The 9,792-nt window shown below is 37.3% G+C and overlaps 1 protein-coding gene and 1 long non-coding RNA gene across 2 annotated transcripts in view; one reads left to right on the top strand and one right to left on the bottom strand.

The window, feature by feature from the left end:
• LOC108245019 (OX-2 membrane glycoprotein-like) overlaps positions 1 to 3,293 on the top strand; it is a 31,971-nt gene extending 28,678 nt beyond the window's left edge. Inside the window, exons 3-7 of the mRNA XM_037973857.1 lie at positions 2,173 to 2,280; positions 2,355 to 2,393; positions 2,493 to 2,589; positions 2,701 to 2,751; positions 2,966 to 3,293. Coding sequence (XP_037829785.1) covers positions 2,173 to 2,280; positions 2,355 to 2,393; positions 2,493 to 2,589; positions 2,701 to 2,751; positions 2,966 to 3,035 — 365 coding nt within the window. The 3' untranslated portion in view covers positions 3,036 to 3,293. The remainder of the gene's footprint in view (positions 1 to 2,172; positions 2,281 to 2,354; positions 2,394 to 2,492; positions 2,590 to 2,700; positions 2,752 to 2,965) is intronic.
• A 2,496-nt stretch (positions 3,294 to 5,789) lies between these two features.
• LOC119616737 lies at positions 5,790 to 8,148 on the bottom strand. Its single transcript, XR_005232745.1, has 3 exons — positions 7,933 to 8,148; positions 6,506 to 6,619; positions 5,790 to 6,341 (listed from the first exon to the last, which is right to left on the bottom strand). It is a non-coding gene; the product is annotated as an uncharacterized LOC119616737 (long non-coding RNA).
• Positions 8,149 to 9,792: the final 1,644 nt, after the last annotated feature.

Here is a 9,792-nt window from a genome sequence, read left to right as displayed (position 1 = left end):
TTGTTTTGTTTCTTTAATTTTAAGAGCTGCAAATATGGTAAAAGTTGTAACGACTTAAGCCCCTCCCACCTCCGAAGTGCCCAAACAGGAACAGCAGAAGACAAACACACACACGCCCACACATTCCCAAACAAACAAAAACGTTACAACACACACCGTTTAAAGACAAATACTACATGTGGAAACAAATTTGAACAATTTCCTGAAATACTCATTTAAATTATATTCATTTCTGGTTTAATATTGTGAAGTACAATTTAACGGTTTGAGGTTCTTCCTCTGGGTTCTTTGTAAATTAGGAGGCCATCAGGAGGACTTCTTTAATAGTGACACTTCTGTTTTGCAGCTTCTACCTTCAACCCTGAGGAGACCCTAACCCTAGCCCTGGCNATTTTCTTTACCCGCTTCTCCATTCTGGGTCACGGGGAGCTGGTGCCTATCCCCAGCAGTCACTGTGCGAGAGGCGGGGGACACCCTGGACAGGTCGCAAGTCTATCGCAGGGCCACATAGAGACAAACGAGACAAACAACCATTCACGCTCTTACTCACACCTAGGGACAATTTTACAGTCCAACCAGGAAGTCATTATTTCCTTAACAGGCAAACGAAGCTGGAACAACTTGTTCAACCCGCTGAAGACATGAAACCTGTTTTTATCACAGCTTGTTTATTTTTCTTCAGTCACCTTCAGAAAGGTAGATGATCAATAAGTTTTGCAGTTTTTATCTGTAAAATACTTAATTTTTTACTGTTTTAGTAATGAACAATAAGTTACTGTGGAGACTGTTGGACAGACAGAAAACAACAGTTTTACTTTCTCTTTAGTCTGCAATAAGACACACCATGTTGTATAAACTGTTTTTTATCAGTTGTTGCAATGAAAAGTGACTGATTGTGTAATTACCTGTGTGTGATTTCATTTTCCTGTCTGTTAGCGAAATATCTCATGAACTCTAGAAATGATTTTAATAAAACTCCCAGGAAGTAATCATTGGGTGCACATCCACAACTAATTCATGTTTGGAGTTGATCTGATTCAAGATGGCTGCTACAGCTAATCAACCTTAGCAAAACAGAAATGCCTTCTAATCTTTGGTTTGGTGGTAGCTGAGACTTATCTCTTACAGATTGTGCAAAGATCCTTGCTTTAAACTTTGTCATTCAGTCTGGCGGATGATACGCTTTCCTCAGGAAATGCTGGTTCTCTTTTCTGGATGTTTTCAAACACGTGAGCAAAAAAGTAATAGTTGAGCATTTTGTCTCTTTTTATATACTAGCTCCTTGCTTTCAGACTTGGTGTCAAAACATGTTGTATCTAAGCACACTGCTGGTTTGCAGAACAGCTCCTTCCTAATAAAAACTCTCTAATCTACAGACAGCTGAACAGTTCACTTCAGTCCAGGACAAAACCTGAAACTTTTTCTGCAGTAAGAGTGTCCGCTGCATCTTTATGCACTGCATTGTTTTTAAACCCAAATTTACCTGAATTTTCTTAATAGAAATGTGTAAAAACACATATGTAATGTCAGACCTAATGCTGGAATAACATTTCTTCCAGGTCTAACAGATCCAATACAAACACAGAGGACTGTGTGGACAGCAGCTGGAGAAGATGTTCATCTCAGCTGTCAGCTCCTGGAAACTAAAGATGTCCTTCAAGTCACCTGGCAGAAAATCTTCAACCAAAAAGGGGAGAATGTTGACCTTATGACGAATACTTTGGTGAAACAGTGAATCCTGGCTTTGAGTGGAAAGTTGAGTTTAAAGAAACTGGACTGCAGAACACCTCCATCATTATCAGGAATGTATCAGAGCAGGATGAAGGATGTTATTACTGTTTGTTTATTGCTGATCCTGAAGGGGCTCTGACAGGTGAAACCTGCCTCCATGTCTACGGTAAGAACCTGACATTATCATCAGTTTGAACCTGTTGGTCATCCTGTCTCTGATGGTGTTTGTTCTGTGTGCAGAGCTGCATGGACCCGTCCTTCATGTCAGAGAACCAGACTCTCCTGAAGAGTCAGTTGTGTCCTGTTCAGCCACAGGTCGACCTGCTCCCACTGTAACTCTGACTGTTACACAACAACACCTCCACTTCTCACAGCACAACACCGTCAGAGTCACCAACACCAACAATACAGTCACCGTCACCACCACAGCCGTGCTGTCAGGTCTCCATGACGACAGCACACAGGTTGGATGTGCAGCAAGAGTGGACTCTGGTCCTCAGATGGAGGTGATGAAGAGGATTTCTGAGCTCAAACAGACGTCTGATGATGGTGAGAAACTTTCAAAGTTTCTGATTTATAGATCGATCACTTTGTGATTCTGATGTTTGACTTTCTTTTCTCAGATTTGGAGAAAAAATCTAAGTTGGATCAAGATCATAACAGTAAGTTAACATCTACATGGTTTTATGTCAGTATTTATAGATATTTTATTGTTGTTGTTGAAGTGAATAACATCATCTTTGGTTGTTGTTTCTTTAAAGGATGGTTTCTTTTTGGCCCAATATGTTTGATGGTGGCAGTCTGTCTTTGTGTTGCTGTTGTCATCTTTGTTCGGCGCAGAAATAATTCTTCACGAAGGTACTTTTTCAGATATATCTGTGTTGTTTTATCACCTCAGTAATGTCTCCGTCAGCTGCTAAATGTGTGTGTAAACTTAATTTGATCTCAAATTGTTTTATTATGTCTCAGCGATCTTCAGACAAATGGTTTATCTGAGATTACAACCATCGACCCTCAGAGGTAAGACTTCATTCTGTCGTTCTTCACCTGCACTGATGATAAGAAATTCTCTCTTTTGTATTTTGTCACATTTGAAATGTTCAGCTTGCCTCTAAAGTCTTTGCTAACATGATGTTTAGATCAGTATGATTTTAACTAAACTCCATTTAGAAAATTTTATTTATGCAACCATACTTTCAAACACTAAGAGCTAAATCATGGTTTTTTTTTTAAGGACTGAAGGAGCTACTGCCCCAAGAAACGATCAACTTACAGTAAATTATGCAGAAAATACAAACGGTTGACATGAAGTATGATTTGTTTTGTTGTTGCAAAATGAAGAAAAACATAATAATAATGAAAAATAGTGATAGCATTAAAACCTCTGGCTAAAGGGTGGAATTATCTCTTTTAAATATACAGAAAATATGAAGGTTTTCCAAGAAATGCAAAAAAAGTTTCTTGTTTAAAACGGTTTGGTCTGTGATGTGCAATAGATGACATTTGTTACTTTCTGTTTTCTTTTTGTGCTTTTTGTTTTATTTTAACTATTTTCTTGAACTCTGCACTTTGTATTTCCAGTTATTCTATAAGAAGAAGTAAAACAAACCATCATTTCACATTTACAGATGTGTTGTTTCTGTTTTTTTATCTGCTCTGCTAATATGTGAAACTTACTGTGTTCAGCCATAAAAGATCTGTAGCATCTAATTAGCATTATTTGATTCCTCTTTAGATACTGAAGTTACTGTTATTTATATATGTTGATTTATATATTAGCTTTTTATTAAATGAAATAGTTTTATTGTTCATTATTTGATCACTATAGTGCTTTTGTCCATTATGTAACATTAAAACTAACAAATTAATCACTTGTTATTGTTGGCTTTCACATTTTTGTTGTTTCATCATCAACCAAACAAACTTAACAAGCAGAAACTTTCTGATTTAACTCAGTAACCCACCAGGCTGAGGGGAAAATGATAAAGAGGCCAAACCTGAAAAAAACTGAAGAAAAGGTTGAGAAAGAAGAAAGTTCTTGTTAAGTTTTGATTAAAGGTTAACATGATGATTACACAACATTAATGAATACTTCTGTAATGTTGATAAATTTGAGGGTTGTTTTTTATCAAAGTGTATTTTTCTGCAGATTCTCACCTGAATGTTCACATCATGACCAATATGATGGCTGGCAAAATTCACATAATCCATATTACCTTTTTAAACACCTATTTTCCATTGTTTTGTGACATTTTGAACACTTTATGGTTTGATTTTTACTCAGGTTTATATACAGAGAAAAGAAGACAACTGGCAGCCTATAATGGACAGTTGAACATAACTAGATGGCACTGTTGACTCCAAATAGAATCTGATGCAGAAGTAGTAAACATATGTTACCTGCAAGCACTGGCGCTGGAGCAGGGGGGGCATGNGGGTTGTTTTTTTGTTCTTTTTGTTTTATGAAACTTCACTTCACCAGGTTTCAGTCTGAACTGAAAGGTGACGCTTCCTGGATTTGAGATCATATGATGAGCTAAAGTTGAAAGGTTTCTTCCCATGTCTGCTGTACACACACATGTTCAGACTTTTTGTTTTTTAAACCTCAAACCTGCCAGACCGCATCTTGTCATTTTGACCCATTATTTCACGTTTAATGTGCTCATTTTATGAACTCACAGCACTGAGCAGATGTTTAAGTTTGAGGCAGACAACTAGGTGCATATATTAATGGTGTCAACCACTGTAACAACACGTAAAAATCTAAAATATTACAAAGCAAAAACAGGCAAGTTATTTCTTCATACAATGTCTTTTTCATGCAACCAATTCCGTTTACTGTTTTTATCAAATTTCTCTGTTTAATATAGATTTATCTGGTTGACACTTCAGGCCTTTAGAGGTAAAAGTAGTAGTTAAAACCATGTTTTTTACACAAAGGAACAGCTTAATGTGCTACTTTATGGATAAAAGGACACTCAATGTGAATCAGTCTTCAAAGTTTGTTGTTTTTCTTAATTTAGATTGTTTTTTTATATATTTGTTTGGTTTGTAGCTGCTTCCTCTCTGATGCTGTTAACCTTTGTCGTCTTGGTCTTATTTTCAGCTGGTTATTTTATCTAATAATTAGACATAAACATGAGTGTTTGCCATAATGTTGCTGCGACCTTTGAGGTTTCAAGAATCAAAGCTCTGAGTTGAATCTTTAATCTGTTTATTGCACACGTTTGGATGTATTTTACTGTTTATGAACTGCCTAAAATTAGCATAATCCAATTATACTTTCCTTCCTGCCACAATAATACTGCCTTTAATGGTTGTCGTGTTAAATATTAGTTTTATTTATAAAAGGAAAGCAGCACAAAGTTTCTTGAACAGCTTTTGGGTCTTTAACCTTTAGCTTTTTGTGCAAAATAGCTAATGTAGTCCTAATTCTGATTTGCTCATTTTGTCAGAATAGTGACCAGGTACAGTATATATGTCAGTGTAAAGAAATGGTTATGCTACATTAGCTTTCGAACAGAAAGCTAAACACTTTAGCTCACAAGCAAGTTGGAAAAAAATTGCAATGTGAGAGAAAATATTGTTAAACTGATCTATGTTTTAACTAAGAAAGGCATTTACATTTATTAAAGTTTGTTGGCTGTCCTGTTATATCAGTTTGTTCTTCCAAAATGAGTGTTTAATTAAGAAATGGTGGTGTTAACATGCTAAATTAGCTTTAGCTTTTAGCGTAGCTGAAAGCATCACAGCGTCTTAAAGAGCTAGCTACTTAATCATTTTAACTTAATAAGTTAGGATTTTATATTTATTAGTTTAACTTTGATATCAGCTGTTGTTATCCATGTTTTTGGACTTTGGATTTGTTTTACTAATGACTTGACAAATCTCTGCAAGAGTTCGATGGTTTTAGATTTCTAGATGTATTTTTTCACTAGCTTATTGAGCAAATCTTAAAGATTTTCAAGTATGATCATTTTTGTTTGACCTCCAAAGGAAGAAATTATAAATAATGACACTTTCTGAGGAATATTTGCTCATGTTTAATCTGTCCCTGACTGCAACGACTCTATTAATACAGACAAATATGTAACCATGAAGAAAAGTTTAATCGGAAATGAGACCAAGCATAAAAGCCAAAGACGAACATAGCCACACCAATACAGACAATCGCTTTCATACGTGGTATTTGTGCAGGAAGTGTGCACAGTAAGTGTCACCTGTACAGGAAATAAAACCGTTACCTGTCGTGTTGCTTCGAGCGCACTCGCTGTGCATCACAAGCAGACTGAACAAAATCAGTTCCACACATAAGCAAACTTCCACTTTATGCCTCATTAGTTTGACTCACAGGAATTCATAAAAACAGTAGCGCACGCCGGCAGCATTCACAGTAATACCAACGAGGAAACTTGTCTGTTTGAGTTTATTTTGCCAAAAGTCCTTATATTCTATTGACAATCTGCACGTTTTGAACCAGAAAAAAGCTTAACTAAATGTTTCAGCTGTTTAAACTCAGTTTAACAGGAAAGTAAAATAGAACTACAGATCATTTTCATAGATGTGGTTTGAAGGCTGAGGACAAGAATCTGGTGTTTTTCTGGATTTTCCTGCAAAACAGATGCCCAGTAAGATTAGTTAGTGTTTACAAAATCATGAGAACAAACGAGCACTTCGCTTTGGCATTGATGCTACCAGTCTGTAGCGGCTCAGTCTGTGTTTTTACTTAATCGTCTGTTATTTATGTCTCTGAGAAAATATTAAGAAGCCTCACCTTTGCACTGTATGTGCGATTTAACGCACAAAGATGTCACAATGATGAAAAATGCCACTAGTCCAAAAATTCGGTACACAAAATGCCCGAAACCATTCTGAGCTGGTGGGGTTTCTGCAAAAAGACGGGAAACATTTCAATCAAAACAAAACCATCAGGGACATTTTGGACATTCATGATCGTTGGGCAACAAACAGCAGCGATGATTCGTAACAGTAAATTACATTTTCTCACCTGGAGTTTAATTATTTGTAAATCTAAAAACACATTGTAGGTATATTTATTCTGCAGTGGCACACAGAAATAGTTTGTCCTTGGTGCGTTTTTGGAGCCAGGTGGATGAACAGTGTACGCACAACTGTTTTGCATGTTTTTTTCCCTGCAGACAAACTGCCGGCTGCAAAGAATGAATGTGTTGTGAGAACGTTCACACCTCTGCAGATTAAGCTGACACTCTTTCTAACACTTTCTGACAGTACTTTTGACCAAGACACGAGCTGAAAATAAACAAAACAATTTCAGAGAACTTCTTATTTCTCTTCCTTTATTTAACCAGATTTAAAACCCCACTGAGCTCAAGTCACAAACACAGTAAAACTGACATTGTTAATTTATTCTTTCTAATATATTCTTATTTAATTATTGGTGTCATTAGTTCAGTGGGAGATCTGATTAGTAAAAGAGAACAAGAACCCAGAGCCCCCAAAGGCTGTTAAAGACAAAGCCAACACGCTGGCGGTAATGTGTGCATCAAAGTTGAGCTCTATGCGCTTAATCCCACCATCTTTTTTTCAGCTTTGGGGTATTCTTTGATTTATTCTCTTCTGTTACTATTTCAGGTCAGTAGTTTTTCCGTTTTGTGATGACAGAGCTGAGACACCAAACAGAACAGGGCGGCAGTTTTCCATTTGGTAAATTTGCGCTTTTTCTTTCCTGTTGCTTTTGTTGTCGAGTCTATTTGATTGTGATGCAAGCTATAATTTTGCCATGCAGATTAATTTGACATAAAGTCAAAAGAGTTTCTAAAGTCTGAAGTGGAAATCCAGATTTCACATTTACTAAGATTTATAAAAGAGAACCATGAGGACACATAACTTTATAAACCTGGCTACATTTCTGCCACACAAAGTTTAAAGCGTCCGGTCACCTGTATATGTTCTATTTATGTTTAAATTCATGCATGTGTAAAAAAAGCTTTTCTTACTTGGAGCATTTGTCGTTTCTTTACTTGTATCATTTGTATTTTTAACGTGATCTGTAAAACGAAACAATGTTTTAAGGCTCAGCTTAAACGATTTGAGTCGAACTGATCAGAATGTTACGTTAGTTGTGTGTTTTTCTGCAGATGTAAGACAATTTTTCTCAAGTTATTGTGGCCTTTGAGATCTAATTTGTATAAATATTAGATAACTGACAAAGTCACTCACCGCCAACAGTGATGAAGATGGTGTGACTCACACTCTCTCCACTTTGACACCGATATGAACCTGAGTCACTTCTGTTAACATTTTGAAAGATCAGGTAGGACACCCCATGCTGCTGTTTTAAGGTTTCCCACTTTATTTTCATGCGATTGTTACTGCTGATATTGACCCAAACCAAAGTTCCCTCTAATTTAACCCAGGAGACTGATGGAGGTGAGCTGCTGCAGAACTCGACTGGANAACTCTGACTGTTACACAACAACACCTCCACTTCTCACAGCACAACACCGTCAGAGTCACCAACACCAACAATACAGTCACCGTCACCACCACAGCCGTGCTGTCAGGTCTCCATGACGACAGCACACAGGTTGGATGTGCAGCAAGAGTGGACTCTGGTCCTCAGATGGAGGTGATGAAGAGGATTTCTGAGCCCAAACAGATGTCTGATGGTGCTTCCAAAGGTTCCAGTAAGTTCATGTTTAAATTAACAATTTGCTGGAATAATTTGAGGAGATACCTCAGGGCGGACCCAGAACTTGCTGGTGGGATTATGTATCCTGTCTGGTCTGGGAACGCCTTTGGATAACCCAGTAGGAGCTGTGGAGTTCCTCAGGGTTCTTCTCTTGGACCACTGTCATTCTCCCTTTACACGCTTTTCTTTTAATCAAATCGTTTTGGGGATTTTTGCAGATATTAAAGCTTGGAAGGCTTTAAAATGACTTCTTTTAAAGAGGATAAAACTGAATTCATCATCATCTGCAGTACCTCTGGTTTGGATCTGAATAGTCTTGAGTCATAAAATCATACGTAAAAAGATCAGAAATTTTATTGTAATTTTGCTTTTGAGAAACAGATTAGTACAGTAGTATCATTTTTAACAGATGATTTTATCTACAGTAAAATATATATAGATATGTCTTTTGATGACATTGCTGTTATTTTTTTGTCTTTTAGATTTCACTTGGATAATTGCACTGTGTGTGTCTGTACTTGCGTTGCTGCAGTCGTGACTGTCCTGTAGAGACAACATCAGGTAAGCCTTCAAAAACATGTCTGTGTTATAAAATGCAGCCATCTTGGGTTTTAACAAGACGTGCCTCATTTAGAAACCCTGAGATGAATTAAATAATCTTGCCTTGTTCCTCACTGACGGCAGGTTTCCGAATTGTCCCCTGGTGTGAGAGAGAGCGTGAATGTTGTTTGTCTCATTTGTCTTCATGTGTCCCTGTGATGTCCAGGGTGTCCCCCGCCTCTCGCACAGCGACTGCTGGAGACAGACACCAGGTCAAAGCAAAAGTAGGTAAAGAAAATGGCTGGATGTAGAGTTTCAAACAAACTAAATGTTGCATTGATGCAGGGTTTATTAAACACAGTTTTGCTTGAGATTGTTTACATTCTGCATATTAACCACTCCCCCCCTCTCCCCACCACCACCTTCCACTTCTGTCATTTGACTTATCTAACATGTCAAGAATCACGTTATGTGTAATCTCATGCAACACTGCGCGGTGTTGCACTCGGAGTATGTGTCGAGGACGACTCTTAGCTAGTACCACATCAAATTTCTGTACAATATCTGTAATTATCATGATTTTTGTGTTCTCTAATGTCAGTTGTAGATGCACATTCAGTGTCTTTTTCTTGAAAGTTTTATTAAAATCCATTTAGTGGTACATGAGATATTTTGCTAACTGACAGACACAGGCAAAAACAATTCTGTCTGCCATTACCTTTGGTGGCAGACGATATTGAAACCAAGATTTCTGTGAGATAAATAAAGCAGAAGCCCAGAGGAGCTCTTTCAGAACCCTTTACGATAATGCATGTAGGGTTGTGCAAACTTTGTAAACTTTGTGTGGC

Source organism: Kryptolebias marmoratus, linkage group LG23, assembly GCF_001649575.2.
Source record: "Kryptolebias marmoratus isolate JLee-2015 linkage group LG23, ASM164957v2, whole genome shotgun sequence".
Classification (NCBI taxonomy): domain Eukaryota; kingdom Metazoa; phylum Chordata; class Actinopteri; order Cyprinodontiformes; family Rivulidae; genus Kryptolebias; species Kryptolebias marmoratus.
The sequence above is the reverse complement of the archived record's forward strand: the minus strand, read 5'-3'. Positions and strand labels throughout refer to the sequence as shown.